The sequence below is a fragment of the Pezoporus occidentalis genome, unplaced genomic scaffold, assembly GCF_034315485.1.
Source record: "Pezoporus occidentalis ecotype Australia unplaced genomic scaffold, CSIRO_AGI_Poc_V1 ctg119, whole genome shotgun sequence".
Lineage (NCBI taxonomy): Eukaryota > Metazoa > Chordata > Aves > Psittaciformes > Psittacidae > Pezoporus > Pezoporus occidentalis.
This window is the reverse complement of record NW_026912983.1, coordinates 2,165,941-2,181,162: the sequence shown is the minus strand read 5'-3', so window position 1 is coordinate 2,181,162 and position 15,222 is coordinate 2,165,941. Positions and strand designations below refer to the sequence as shown.

Below are 15,222 nucleotides of genomic sequence, written 5' to 3'. Positions count from 1 at the left end.
AGGACAGTACTTGCACACTGAGGATCACAGAGATTTTTGGGGTACATGTTTCTGTGTTTGTAAAATACACGGAAGAGTGAATGCGCACAGGAAACAGAAAGGCTGATAGAGATTGAACTTGTTTAAGCTGAAGAGCTAGGATCAAAGGTAGCCCAGGCTGTGAGTCTGTGAATTCAGGGGTTACTACAGCAAAGAAAGCTCCCAAAAGAAAACTCCATCCCACCCAGTCCACAAACTTCAGACAGTCTCATAGGCAAACAGAGATGCAAATATTCCTGAGATAGCAGGGACACTGACAGAGACCAATTGAACAAGATATTCCAATCAGAGGACATCGCTGTTAATTTTTAACAGTTGTAAATTGCATTTGCTTTATTAATTTGACTGGTTGATACATTGTCCATCTGTACTTGCATATCAGTCTGGAGTTACTGCGATCCGTGTGTGCACGGATTGCATCACATAGATATAAACATGTTTGGTCATCAAGTATCAATCCACAGAGGCAGTTTCAGTCATCTGCAGGTTACCAATCTGAGTTCATTGCCTTGGGATTTTAGAGCCCTGGTAAATGCAGAGGCTACTTGTGACCACCCCAATAATAAATTCCATGACTCTTCAAAAAAATTTTTGAAAGTAACATTTAACCCCCTTCCCATTAAACGTTGGAAGAGATGATTCCCATCTTCCTCTGTCTTCCCTTTGACTTTGTGCTATAAAACACCCAATGTGTGCAAAGGGAGTTAATTCATTGATTCACAAGCAATAAAGCATCAATTAGCAAGCCCAGAGCTCCTGAAAGTCTTCTGGAGCCCAGGATGTGAGCAGCAGGGCTGCAGGGGCACTGATGCCTCCAAAGTGATCTCTCTACCTTGGCCCAGCATTCATTATTGCATTGGTTACTGCAAGATGCTCAGGAAGGAATTCTCTCTAGCTAATTTGTCAAGACCTGTCAGGGATACTCTGTCCTGCAGAACGAGACATTCTTCAGTATGTGAAGCCTTTGGGAAATAGTTAAATAGAAATTTGGCACTGAAATATCAGGATCCATCTCTTCTCCCAGCTCAAAGCAGGATTTGCAGCTGGAGGGAATGCTTCATCAAAAGCATCACCTTTTAGTCATTCTGGCAGTGTTTTTAAGACTTTCTGTGGTAGTGCCTGTTAGAAATGCCTTGCACTGTGCATTTCAGAGGGTCATTTGTCATTCTTTTGTATGCAAGTGAAAGGAAATTTGAGCTAGAGCTGCTGATGCCCAGGTAAGCAAGACCACCATGGTTTAACTTAACAACAAACCTCATTTTGTGTGTTTTAACATGGTTGGTGTTAGCTGTAAAACCAAGAGAATCGCATCTCACATTTTCACCCACCATCATTTCATTTCAAACTGATGAACTAAGGAAATGCACTCAGCCCAACTGCTCGCAAACAGAACGGAATGGTCCAAAGCATTTCTGCTATTGTTCTTCTGCCTTTGTATCAGTTGGTTTAATAGGAGACAGGGACCTCACTTTGCAAGTCTTCATTTGCTGGCATGTGAATAGAGAGGCAGCTGCAGAACTTCAGCAGCGTATGTGATGTTTTTCCAAATGCCAGAGCATCAAACACCTTCTATGTGATCCATTGCTAAATATTTCAAATGCCAGCAGTCTCAGTGATTTCTTTGGGCAATGTGAGATGTTTTTATAGAATCACAGGGATCACAGAATTGGGAGAGTCAGGTGTGAGCAATCATTTGTGCTACAGTAGCATTGAAGGGAACCAGAAAATCTAGTCTAAGTAGGGAGAAAATGGGAAATAGTTCATCCAAAGCTCAAAGCACCGTCTGCAGCTGGAGGGAATGCTTTGAAGGAGGTCACAGCGCACCATTCTGGCTTGTCTGCAAGACTGTCTGTGGTAGTGCTGTTAGAAATGGGCTAGAATGGCATTTCAGGGGTCATTTGTCATTCTTTTGTACTGTGACAGGAAAGACTTTAACGTGGGCCCAGGTAAGCAGTGTTTTTATTGTTTATTCAGGACCAAACCCACTTTTGTGTGTTTTAACATGGGTGGTGTTAGGGTAAAACCAATAGAAGACTAATGTATCTCCCTGCTCACAAAGGCAGCCTTGATAAGGAAGCACTGCCAGGCTCAGGCAGGGATTCCCCTTGTCCTGCTGGGCCCTTCTCCATGCGCAGGGAGGGCTAAGGGACCATCCTCAGTCTTTGCCTGCATCCCAGAGCCCCCCTTCAGACACTGCAGAAGCAGCACTGAGGTCTCCAGGCAATGCCCCCCTGCTTCTCTTCTCCAGGCTGAAGAACCCCAACTTTCTCAGCCTGTCTCCATACAGGAGGTGCTCCAGTCCCCTGATATATAGGTCTGAGGAGAGCAGAGTAGAGGGGCAGGATCACCTTCTTCGACCTGCTGGTCACACTCCTTTTATATTTAAATCTCCAGAAGGATTTTTCTGGGGTGGTTTTCATTTTAAACCCACTCATCTTCAAAAAGTCTTCATGATGGAATTGGTGAAAATGCACACAAAAAGGTCAACATCTGCAGTTACACAGAGATTATGATACTCGTTTATTCATGCAAGGCTTTGCTTCAAATCTAATGAAGTCTGGTTTGCATCTTCATGTTTGTCTATTTAAACATGATTCTTACTGTGTGTGTGCAAGGAAAGACTGTGTTTCAGACTCTTGCAATGCAACTGTATATGACAAGCACATACACCAATACTGTTACAGTTGTTTATGGTTCCTCCATCTTAGTCTAGTAAATCCAAACATCAGGTTATATTTACATTGCGTGCACTGAAGGCTTACCTTTGAGGTTTGTGGTAACAGAAATCCACAGAGGTGCATGTTAACCTCACAAGAAAGCAACAGAGGTTATTTAATATTACAATCAGTTGCAAAGGTCTGCACCACTGTCCCGTGAACCCTCACGAAAACCTTCACCTCGTGAAGCAGAAGAAGAAAATGTGAGAAATGTTAATGTCTGTATATTAGAAAGGATGTGGACTAAGTCAAAGAAACGCAGAATAGGTCAGACAATCTCAGGGCAGTTTTTAGGACCCCTGAGATACAGCTGATGAGGTTTTTCTATAAAGCACAAAAATAAGAAATAGCAATTATTATTATTATTATTTAACATTATTAAGAGTAATAAATATTATTAATGATATCTGAAACATAATGAAGTTATGTTTCATTTTTATTTAGCAAGATGTTACACTCTCAGCAAATGAACCCATCCGTGTGCAGAACATCTGCTCCACGTAAGTGTAACCTGACAGTATGGAATGGCATCACAGCCCAGCCACTGTAACAGATCCTCAAAGAGACCATTGCCATGTTACGCATACTCAGCCCATTGAGAGTCTCTATATAAGAGTCTACTGGGAATGAGAATGATGTCACAGAAGTAAAAACAGTGAGATGATGATAACTGTTTAATAATACTTTATCATGTGAATAAAGCTGAGCTATGCCACAAGAACTGAAAGTTGTGCACTATGTCAGAGAACATGCTGCAAAGGGGACAGCATCATCCAGTTTACCAATAACACAAGTGTCCCCATGAAAAGAAGGGCTGGGTGGAATAAGACCTCCCTTCAAAGGCAGCATCAAAAGAGTTGCATTCTTAGCACTCACTCTACTCATGTGATTGCAGAGTGACGTTGGAAGGGTTTGTACAGGGTGCTGAAACACAGCACAGTGGTTGGAACTCAGTAACTGCACTTAGTTCCCCAGCATGCTCAGCTGAGTCAGGGATCACTGAAAGATCTCAGCCAGCTCTTTCTGGACTCTTGGTTGAAAGTCAGCAAATGGAGCTTGCTCAGCTAGAAATAAAACAAATGAATGCTAGTAAAGCTGGTGCAGTCTGTGTGGCCCCTGACATCCATCTGAACTGACATCCATGCCATGTTCATTGACGGCCACCCCCACCGCTGAGCCTGTGGGGAAGGTCAGGGCCGAGAGGGAAAGGTGCAGGGAGAGGCAGAGCAGTTGAGGAGGGAAACGCAAGCAGAGTCAGGAGGCGGTGCAAGAAGGGGGCTTTAGCCCAGGAGCCAAGCAGAGGAAGATGGTCCTAGGCAGGCAGAGGCTGCTGCTGGGAGGGATGAGCCAATCAGGGCTGAGCAGAGGGTCGGCAGCCAATCAGGGCGCAGTGAGGGAACTGGATGCGGTTTCCAAGGCGACGGGCCCCATCCTCACAACAAACTCACTGGGTGCGAGGGGAGGCTGCCGTTGTGCACCCGGTGTGAGGGGATCGCAGGCTCTCGCTCCTTGGGTTGGGTCCTGGTGCGGGCCCCGTTCAGAGCAGCATGGTGGCCCCGGAGAGCAGCGCTGGGAGCAGCGAGGCCCAGAAGGATGCGAAACGCACCTACCAGTCACTGCTGGAGCAGCTGAGCTATAACAGCAAGCAGCACATCGATGTCCTGACCATCGTGGCCGAGGAGAACACGTGCTTCAGCAAGCACATTGTGTCCCTGATTGAGGCAGAGATCATCAAGGTTTTTATATGCCACTCACTCCTACTTTTACACATAGTGCTGGAGGGACCAGCTGGGGCAGCAGGAATGGGTGGCCTTAGGGGCTAGGAGGAAGGGCATAGGGGAGAGGGAGTGCTGAGGAGTACAGGAGACAGGCAGCACAAGGTGCAGGGGTTGCAGGAGGAGGAATGGAGGAGGGACAAGGAGAGACAGGAAAGTGGGCAGGGGACTCCCAGGAGAGCAAGAGCCCTCCCTCCCTGCTCGTACTAGGAGAGGGTTTGGGACTCATCCCACCAAAAGCTCTGGGAGAGCAGCATGTCTCCCGATTGAAGCCCCATGTCAGTTTCTTCTCATTACTCCAGGCTCCTCCATCACAGAAACTGCCATTCCTGTACCTGATGGATTCCATTATAAAGAATGTGGGAGGAGAATATGTGCCTGCGTTTGCTGGAAACCTAACTTTAATATTTCCTCGCGTGTTTGAAGAGGTATGCACTCTTTCAGAAAAGTTCTGTAATCTCGGCAGCATTTGTTCCTGGTAGGACATACATTTGGGGTTTTCTTATTCTGCTGCCATGTCTTTAATGTTTTAATGAGAGGTGATGGGCATAAACTCAAAGGCAGGAAGGTCCACCTGAACTTGGGGAAGCGCTCACGTCCTGAGAGGGTGACTGAGCACTGGGATGGGGTGCCCAGAGCAGTTGTGAAGCCTCCTTCCCTGGTGCCTTCCCATAGTTTTCTTCCTGTAATTTTTTTCCCACAGAAATTGGGCAAGGAAAATGAGACTTTTGCTAGGGAAACAGGTGAAAGAAAGTTTTCAGAGAATGGAATCTGTGCAATAAAACCTTCAAATCGCCTTGAAACACCAATTGCACATTTGAGCTTCTTTTCCTTAGTCCATGGGTATAGATGTATGAGCTGCACTGCTTACAAGTGCTGTAGAGCAAGGTGGTAACATGGCAAACTGTTCCTAGAGGTAGGAAAGAGATGAAATCTTTAGCTTGACAGAAAACATCAAGAAATTGTTTTCTATTCCCTTCACAAGCCCTACAATTGTCTGATTGTTTTAGGTGGATGCAGCTACTAAGAGGCGTTTATTTCATTTACGTTCTACATGGAACGGTCTTTTTCCTGCAAAGAAACTGCTTGTACTTGACATCAGAGTCAACGTGTTAGATCCGGCTTGGCCAATTCAACACCTGCCTGCAAACCTGGACTTCTCCAGCATCCTGGGGAAACGCAAGTTTCCAGAGAATTCAGTAAGTTTGTGTGCCTGCTGCATGCACAGACGCTGACACGTGTAGTTGTCATTGTCTGTCTGCTGCTGTCTGACAATTTAGCATGTTAATAACAAATTATGTGACCTTTGTACACGGGCAAGAGGGTTTTCTGAGCTGAGACTATGGGATAGGTTGGGGGTTTAGATTTCAAATTGTGGAACAATGACAAAGTTCTTGGGGTTTTGTTTTTCACTTCTCTCCAAAATGCTGCCTTCTGATGATCCTCGTCTTCCATCTCTTCTTGTCGCTCACACCTTGGGGTTTTGTTTCTCACTTCTCTCCAAAATGATGCCTGCTGATGATCCTGACCTTGTATTACTGATTTTGCAGGAACACGAAGGCACAACATCTGCATCTGAAAGAAAAGCCATGACAACAGAGAACTCAGGAAATCAGAGTCTAAGGCCAAGTCCAGAACAGTCCCCATGTTTGCAGGCGAGGAGCTCACGTAAGAGGAGATGTGGGAGTTTATCTCCCACTTCATCAGCTCCTAAAGTAAGGAAGGTATGTCAGACAGCCCTAAGCAGCCTCACGTCGAAGAAGGCTTATGCAGTCCTTTGTGGACCTTGCAATCCCAAACTGGCACGGCTCACTCTGGGAAGGAGTTTGCCATGTATGAAATCATTGAGAAACTTGTACAAGTGAATGATAAAAAAGCAAGTTTCTAATTGCATTCTTACCCAAACAATTCTTGAATGCTTATTTCTGCAGGTTTGTGTCTGATCAACCTGGGCCTGAAGAGCAAGGTCAGCAGAATTTCCCACAGGCCACAAGTTGTGCTCAGAACCCCGAGGGAGCTGTGGAAAATCCACACTGTTGTCCATGACACGAGTGTTTAAACCAGCTGGGGCTGCATCCATTTTTCAGTGAATGCATTCATTTCAGACTTTGTGTGGTTTGCTTTCAGATACAATGAAAGAGGCTTTCCAAAAGAAGCCCTATCAGTAACTGGAAGAAGCACCTCAGTTTTATAACAAACCCACTCTACTGTTCCCTACATTTTGCCTGTATTTCCTAGAAGATAATCCTGTGTTAAGATAATATTAAAACAAAAATAAGCAGAACAAATAAAGCAAACAACCCTCCCTGATTTCTCTGCTCTTCCCTCAGAGGACAATGTCTATCAGAACAAGAAGGAGAAAACCCCTATAGGCACTCTATTGTTATTCATGCTATTTTACCTGATTACATGCATCTGTCTCTAACATTCAAATCTCCTTTCAGTTTAGGTGCTAAAGGTAGCAATGCCCAAAACCAAGGTTGCTTGGCATTTTCTATGTTAGCTAATTTAGTTAATGCCAAGCTTGCTTAGTGCTTCGGTAAGTTTTACATCTGATCTCCGATGATGATGTGTGTGTAGCGTGAAGCTGAGATGGGATCAGAGAAGGTCCTGTAAGTCAGCAGTTAATCAAATGTTGCTTGATACCAGGAGCAAGAGAATGCAGAGACTCAGCTATGCCATGAGGGAAAGTCTCTTTAACACGTGCCCACTGTCTACTTATTGAGCTGCAAACAATGACAGCCTAGTAAAGTAGTTATACTGTAATACAGTATATTACAGTAGTAATACTGTAATGTAGCAGTAATGCTGTAGAAGTAGCTTTATTACACACATGCTCAAGCAAAACTACTCGTGACATTTTCTGGTTTTGAAGTGCCTGATTTTTATGACTTCTAAAGTTTGGGGTTTGAAGGCAAGGGAGTAAAAACCTTGCATTTTAATTTGCTATAACATTTGGCACCCAGTGTTTTACAGTCACTGGATTCATTTCTTTTGTAGTAATATTTTCAATCTTAAAGTCTACTCATACATGGCAGGGGGGTTGGAACTTGATGATCTTAAGGTCCTTTCCAATCCTAACTATTCTATGATTCTATGATTTGATTTACTGAGTAATATTTGATATATAAATAACAGTGAATGCCAAGAAGCTGAAAATATTGTTGGTATAATCCCAATTCCTTCCGTCACATTAGCTCCCAGAATAAGTTTGTGGCAAGAAGTGCTGCTTCAGGCTTATTCAAAGCAAAATGAAACATCAGGCTTAATTGTTTTTAGACAAGGAAAGTAAGACCAGTCTATACAGTTTAAACAAATCACATTCTATGTTATATTTTCTTCTGTCACAATTTCAAAGCTCCAAAATGGGTTTTGGTTTATCCCCAAAGAGCTTGGAAAAGCTTTCTGAGGCAAGCAGGATTTGCAAACATCTTAAGGCATTACCTGGCTTTTTGGTTAAAAAAAGTCTCACTTTTTCCACATTCATAATTACTCGGATGTAATCCATCCTCAGACATGGCACTGAAGAGAAACTGCACTTCTGTAAACTAAATTATTGAGTAACTCAAGCTTAAGGCATTACCAAGTTCTGTGCCATGCTCCCAGCGTTTGGAAATGGACATACTTGTACGCATTCCACTGAACCTGGCCATCCACAGGCCCGCTCCTCACCCTGGCATCCAGAGTTAACATTACACTTCTGGTTTATCTAGTTGAGGTGGCAGATGAACTCTGCTGCTACAGCTGTCCTAGTGGTAACAGTACTAGTTAGTTATCCTGTACGCATCCCTTCACCCAGCCCTAGGCAGGGGAGCTTGTGCATCTGCTTAGAAGTAGCTGCAAAAAGCAAAGGAAGAAAGTAAAAACCCATAGTTGAATGTACAAACTCTCATATATGCTGCTCCTGTAGATACATGACTATGAAAACCAGTTAAAAATCCATTCAAAGATTTATTTTTATCCAAATAGAGGTTTCCCGTCGCCAGGACAATCAAGTCAGGGGTTCACAGAGTTGAGGCAGTCAGGTTTAAATCTGGAGCTGCTCTCTAGTGGCCAGGTTTGGTTTGCTCCCCCTCTGCTGAGAAGCACTGCTCAATCTGAAGTGTGCCAAGGGGGTCAGGTTCAGAAGCTGGTCAGTTCTGGTTCCTCCTGATACTCTGGACACCAAGTTCTGGAATCCAAATGAAGAGGGTGTTAATGGAATACCAGACTTTTCCCATTTGATGAAGACTGGGGAGCTGAAGCTTCTGCCACTGCTCCAGCTCCATTTGCTGGTTTGTGTCTGTGCTGTTTTGTGTAGTTTACACAGCAGCAAAGGAAAATGTTTCCCAGTGGAGATCAGGAGAAAATCTTCCAGGCATTTTCACTTGCTCAGCCACTGATGATTATGATGCCCTTTAGAGAGACAGGATTGCAATTCCTGTCTGTGCAATCCACAGCATCTCTAGGGGCACTGAACAGGCTACTCTTACCAGGCGAGGATGGTGAGGAGGCTTCTCTTCCAGGGAAGCTCGCAGATCCAAACTGCTGAGCATGGGGTTGCTGCAAGAGATGGTATTTTTCCAGCCAGCCAGGCAGTGCTGTGAAGAGATGGGAGTGCTGCATTGCAGTGCTTCACCCTTTTTAATCCATTGTGGCCTGTTAGTTCTACATAATAACTTCTGTGCAGGGAGGTTTAAGCAAGTAATTAATTTGGACTAGCAGGAAAGAGAAGAAATCTTTAATGAAGCAGAACCGCACAGGCATCCCCTCTTCAGCCTTTCACTAATTATTTCTAAACCCATCTCCTGCTGTGTGAATTCAGTCAACCCACCCTCTGAAACCAACTCCACTTGTGCAGTTCCCTAAACCTCAAAATCAAGCTTCTTCCTACATCTTCCCTGGAAATGTCTAAGCCAGGGCTAGGTCTGATCAGTAATACTGCCTGCAGCATTGCCCTGTGGCTGGAACACAAGACCTACTCTACTCAATACAGTTTTAAACCCACCCTTGCCACTACTGATTCTGCCTGGCCCATGTGCAATACACTGTGAATACTTAATGGAAACTTGTCTTTGAGACTCCCTAACACCTGTGGAAAGAAACACAGGCACTCTTAAGGTCTGGTTCATCGTGTTGAAATGTCAATGCCTGAAATAAGTCAGCTGAATCATGCCTCAGAAGTACACAGCTCCATATGGCACTTTCTTTTCCTCAAGGTAAAGCATTTGGAGATGTGTCATATACTTTATGTCAGTTGCACAAAGCTATGAACTCAGAAGTACACACCAGTGGTTTTCCTTGCTATCTCAGCGACACAGATCAGAACTTTTAGTGGAAGCCCTGCCCAAGGGGATGAGTCCCAGATTCTCCTTCCTTCTGGTGCTGTACAGCAATGTACAACATGGGCTGTGCCATCAGTATCAATAAGAAGACAGCGACTTACCGAAGGTAACGCTAGACTATCATCTGGTTCAAAGCTCTTCCTGCGATGGGCTTTGTGTTTGTAGGCAGGCATAAGGGTAGACCTGGGAATGCTGACCCTGCAACCACAGAATGGAAGTCATTGCCTATGCTTTCTACAAGGCAAAGGAAATCTGCACACCTGCCCCACTCAGAACCCAAGGGTCTAATCCCGAAGTGAACCAAGTGAAACAGTTTTGGATTAGAGCATTAGACACTTAACATGTACAGAATGCAGATTCTGGAGCAAATTCAGATAAAACATGCATTTCTCACTGACTTCAAAACTGCTTCTGCTTATGGAAAAGATGAGTGAGAAGTTTTAAAGCAAGAGAGAGAGAACAGCAACCATGAACAGAGCAATTTGGCACTGCTTTCTCCCTCACATCATCAGCTTTTTCTTTCCTATTGTTTCCTTGACTTCTGCCCATCACAAAGCAATAACTAATTTACCTGACATAGGCTGGCTCTCCCAATTTCTCTGGGGGCCGGTGAGTACGTGGGATCTTACACACGGGGCAGGCAGACTCTGAATCCACAGGGACAGGGAAGAGGCGCTGGTTTAACCGGTAACAGTAAACACCTGCCACGGAGTAACACACCATCATGGCAGTTATTGCTACCATTAGTAATAGCTAAACAATAGCTATTGCTATTGTTTGCCAGAAGGCTTCTCAATCCACTCAACCAAGCTGTGCTCCATCAGTGTCACACACGCATTCTATAGAAAGAGCTGCTTTTCCTGAAATATCTTTTACATTTCCTGTCCCCAAAGAAGTTCCTAAAAAGCAAAACCAGAACTTCAACCTCCTCAAGTTAATAAGAGAACATCAGCCAATTACAAGAAACCCTGATGAAGTAAGATGACCCTGATAGAGAGGGGATCCTTAGGAGACTCAAGTTATCTTTGGAGTACGAAACTGAAGCTGGTTTAGAAGCTGCACCTAAAAATCCCACATTCCTCCCTGCCTTGCACGATGCAGGGCTTCCTCAGAACAACAGGCAAGGTCTGCTCAGTTGTTCGTTCACAGAAATTAGATTAGGAGGCAATATGATCTTACACTTATGGGAACTGGTTATCACATCTGGTTCTTGTTCAGGATCTCTGTAGTCCACAGCCCTGGGCCTAAAGGAGATATGCAAACAAATCAGTGTAAGGGGGCAGGCTCTCTGAACAGCCCCACCTTTTCAAAACATGCATTTCCGACTGGGAGGGAAATAAAGGCCTACAAAGCCACCCTTACAATTTCCCACTCCAATCAGGCTCTACTCCTCATCGGGCTAAAGAGACACATTGCTGCTTCAGCCCTCGCCCCATACCCACTCACTCTGGGCGCTGCTCATGAATACATTCTTCTCTGTTGACCTGTCGGAACTCGTGCAGCTCAGCAAAGTACTGGTCAGATTTTTCTGCTACTGAAGGGCTCGTATCTAGGAGTCCTGAGAGGGCCAAGGAAAGGGAAAAGGTCAAGGATTTACCACACATAGAAAAGCCCCAAAGCAAACCTCACATAAAAGAGCCAAAGTAAAGGTCTGAAGCACTAAAATGAATACTAAGAAAAACACGTCGTTGTGTCAAGCCAGAGATTTACTGCATGATTTGGGTCCGTTATTGCATTCATTCATTTCAGTTACTTGGTATCCCCTCTGACCTCACTCAGCTTTGATGTTTGCTGCCTGGCTTCCCATTCCACTGCAGCATCACCATTCCAGGGATGCACTGGACAAGGAATGGCATCTGACAAAACCGCAGCTCCTCTGCTGAGACCTTCCACATGGGCTCTAGGGCTGCAGTTCTGTCACACCTAAACTTAAAGGGGCCGTAAACTGGGTTTGACGTTGTCATATTACTACAACATCCTGAGAGCTTTGCTTCATGTTGAGGACTCACCCGCAATCCAGTCGTAGCCCAGGAAAGGACGCATGGACCAGGTGCTCACAGGTATGGTATATTCTTCAGGGTCAGACTCAAAAGTGATGCAACGAGCTCCCTTCTGGGAAGAAAACAATCCATAAGACAACTAGGAGACGTTCAAAGATACAGCTTAGGAGACAACTGTTCAAATGGGACAGCTGTGGCTTAGTTTGTGGCTGGATTCTATCTATGCCTCTACCAGTAGCAGCCCTTTGTTTTTTCACGTCACAAAACAGAAAGAGGAGGCAGGGGACTTGCCCAGGGAAAGGCAGAATTTGTCAGGGCTTTAAACAAAATGCTCCTTGCATCACACATCCCCAAACATCAGGTCACCTCTGCTGGCCTGGAGGAAGACCACAGCAATAACCTGCCCTCCACACCTATGGAAACAAGCTATGTGGCAGCAGCATCACACCAGGCTGTTCTCCCTGAGAGGTCAATCACATACACAGAGGACAAGGAGTCTCACAGTGAAGTGCTGAAGTCTTCAGTTCAAGGGCTAAGGAAAGTAGGGCCTGAACAAACTGACACAAGCCCCAGCTGCTAAGGCTGGGAACAGCTGACCCCAACTTCCAAATTGCACAGTGAGAACAGAGCAAGCAATGTCCTCCTGAGCCTTTCTCCCCCATCCTTCTATTGACTAATGAAAACAAGCAAAACCCCATTTACCTTTGGCTCTTGGGACTGAGACGTCAGCAAGACTGATTTAGGAACGACAGGCTCTCTAACAACCACATGCTGCTTGCTGGTCTCTTCACCTTGGCTGCTGCTCAGTGATGAGGCCAGAACATCCTCAAGCTGCTGCTTCTCATGGAAGCTATCTAGCAGAGTGGACTGGATTCTGTTCTCTCCATGTCCCGGAGGGAAGGATTCTTCCTCTGGACTTCCTTGAGCATGGCCACCCCTCTCCACTTCAGAGGTTTCTCTGCCACAGGTAATGACTGCAGTCACTGGCACAACATTCTTCTCTTTCCCAGGAAAGCCAGAATCCAAACCTACTGCTTCCTGCATCTTCTCTTGTTGTTGCTGTACCCCCCTGTCACTGCTGCTGTGCTTAAGAGATGAACAGAGGGCTGCTCTGGCTGCGTAAGCTCCAGGTTCCACACACACCAACACTGCAGGGTCAGCTGTAGGCTCCACAGCATCAGCTGGATTCGTCTTCTGTAAGGACAGAGACTCTCATACCACACAGCATCGTCCAGATTACACACACCTTTTTCTAGGACACTTCACTCAGTAACAGAAAATCAACCTCTCATTCTAGTCTGCTCACCCCTTTATATTCCTGTGGGGAAAAAAAGCAAACCCATGTATTCATGAGACATTATTTAAGTGCCTGGGGAAGATAAGGAAGGGATCCACTTCCAGAGAAATGCAGCTCTTCCCAATTTGAGGAACACTAACTTTCAGCCTTCATGCTTAGAAGATATAAAAAGAGTATGTTCCACAAAGTTCATTCCTATCTTAGATTAAGAAACCTACATTCTTGGGCAGGAACTGATCTCTGACCCCTTTGCAAGAACACGGTGGAGACCACAGGATAAGCAACAAACAGCTACTTTTCTGTCTCCATGTTCCACATTCTACTTTCTACCAGCTCCTCCGTGTTCATCTGTCTCCTTTGGAACATCACTCCATAGGCAGAGCTGCTGTCTTTCAGATAAGGTCCATTTGCTTCCCAGCACTTCTGGCACAGACACAACACATACCCTTCTTGTGGGCAAGGGGACAGAGCTTTCAGGAGCTGTTCTGTTATCAAGAGATGCCTTGCTGGGAAGCCTTCTTCTGATCTCTTCCTGCTTCATTCTGAGCCTTTGCAGAAGGTCCTGGTTGGCCTCACGCAGCCTCTGCAGGTGCTCTATCTCCATCCTGTGAAGACGCTTCACTGTAAAGCCAGAGGAAGGGTGAACAACATCAATGGAAGCAGGAAGGGAAGGAGCAGTCCCAGGAGAAACCACCTGCAGGGGACTTCTCATGAAAATCACAAACAGCTGCTGGACCACTGGGAGTGTTGATCATTGCTCCTCAGAAACCAGCCAGTCTCAAAGCTCTTTATGCTAAGGACTAGCACCACTGCATACCTCCCTCAGATGGAGTGTCAAACAGTTTGCACCCAAAACCTTGCAGCTGACTGAGCAGAGACAAGAGACTCTCACAAACACTAAACATGAAAAAACTCGCATCACAAAGCCAAATAAAAGCCATTTGATTCAGAGGCTGATATTTAGAACAACCTTATTCTGCTTGAATGTGCTTTCCAAGCCTCCAAATTTATACTGGGATACCAGCAGGATGCTCAGAAGTTCAAAATATGACTAAGGAATATGAATGTATTTACTACATCCAAAAGAAATATTGAGTCCAAACTGTCCTCCGCTTCTGGAAGGAAGACTCCAAAAGGCTCAATTATGACTCAGGACTAGGGCTCAGGCAATTCCAATGTCACACATTAAGCACTAAGGGTTCTTACCCTTTTATTGGGAGAGGGGGGAGAAAAAGATAGATAGATAGATAGATAGATAGATAGATAGATAGATAGATAGATAGACAGACAGACAGACAGAAAGATAGGTAGATAGACAAAAAGATAGAGATAGAAAGATGATAGACACTTAGTTTGAGTGGGAAGCTGTCACACTGTTCAACATGGTGACACCACCACCATCTCCTCTAAATTAGCAGAGAGTGCTGTTTTAATTAAGAAAACTAAACCTACACCCCCCTCCCTCTTGCTTTTGGCTTGAGTAATCAATTATATCCTCAAAACAACTCTGTGCTTCTCCAGGACCTTATGTCCCAAAGGATCCCTAAACCCTTCTCCAAAACTCATCCCATTTGTTTTGGTGACTGCTGCCTCGGCAACTGGACATGAGGAATTAAATGCAAGTCCTGTACAACAGCACTGGTTGGAACGAAGAGCAGTGCTAACAGTAAAACTACAGTATACCTTTTTGTGATATAGATGCATATATATATAGCGAGAGGTGCACTACTGGGCATAAAACAGAAATGCCAGTCTTGAGACACTAAAACTGAGCTTATTTGAACAAAACAAGTTCTCACAGGACAACGCCAAGAGCGTTGATCCTCTCATCATTGCTCATCAGAAAGCAAATACTCTGAAAATAACATTAGCCAAGGGACTTTCTGGACGTGTTCTACCAGATGAGACCCACTTTTAGCATAATCGATCAGAAGCTGTTAGTGCTTCATGCTCAGAGCCAGGAACTCAAGCTTTAGTCTGAATCCTTTGTGGAAAGGACCTTAACTTCTTGCAGTTAAAAGTAACTGATGGCTGTCCCCCGCGCTAAGCACTCCCATCTCTGATACCGGA

The 15,222-nt window shown here is 44.9% G+C and overlaps 1 protein-coding gene across 2 annotated transcripts; it reads right to left on the bottom strand.

Moving 5' to 3' along the window:
- Positions 1–7,768: 7,768 nt before the first annotated feature.
- Positions 7,769–14,331, bottom strand: MIIP (migration and invasion inhibitory protein). Of its 2 annotated transcripts, none has more exons than XM_062605228.1 (9): positions 13,598–14,331; positions 12,558–13,049; positions 11,865–11,967; positions 11,302–11,413; positions 11,035–11,099; positions 10,427–10,556; positions 9,957–10,053; positions 9,004–9,111; positions 7,769–8,368 (listed from the first exon to the last, which is right to left on the bottom strand). In XM_062605228.1, exons 1-9 carry the CDS (start codon positions 13,862–13,864, stop codon positions 8,333–8,335), a joined length of 1,410 nt encoding a protein of 469 aa, XP_062461212.1. In that variant the 5' UTR covers positions 13,865–14,331; the 3' UTR covers positions 7,769–8,332. The 2 variants fall into 2 exon arrangements, with proteins under 2 accessions (XP_062461212.1, XP_062461206.1); XM_062605222.1 differs by having other exon boundaries at positions 7,769–8,702; positions 13,598–14,329.
- Positions 14,332–15,222: the final 891 nt, after the last annotated feature.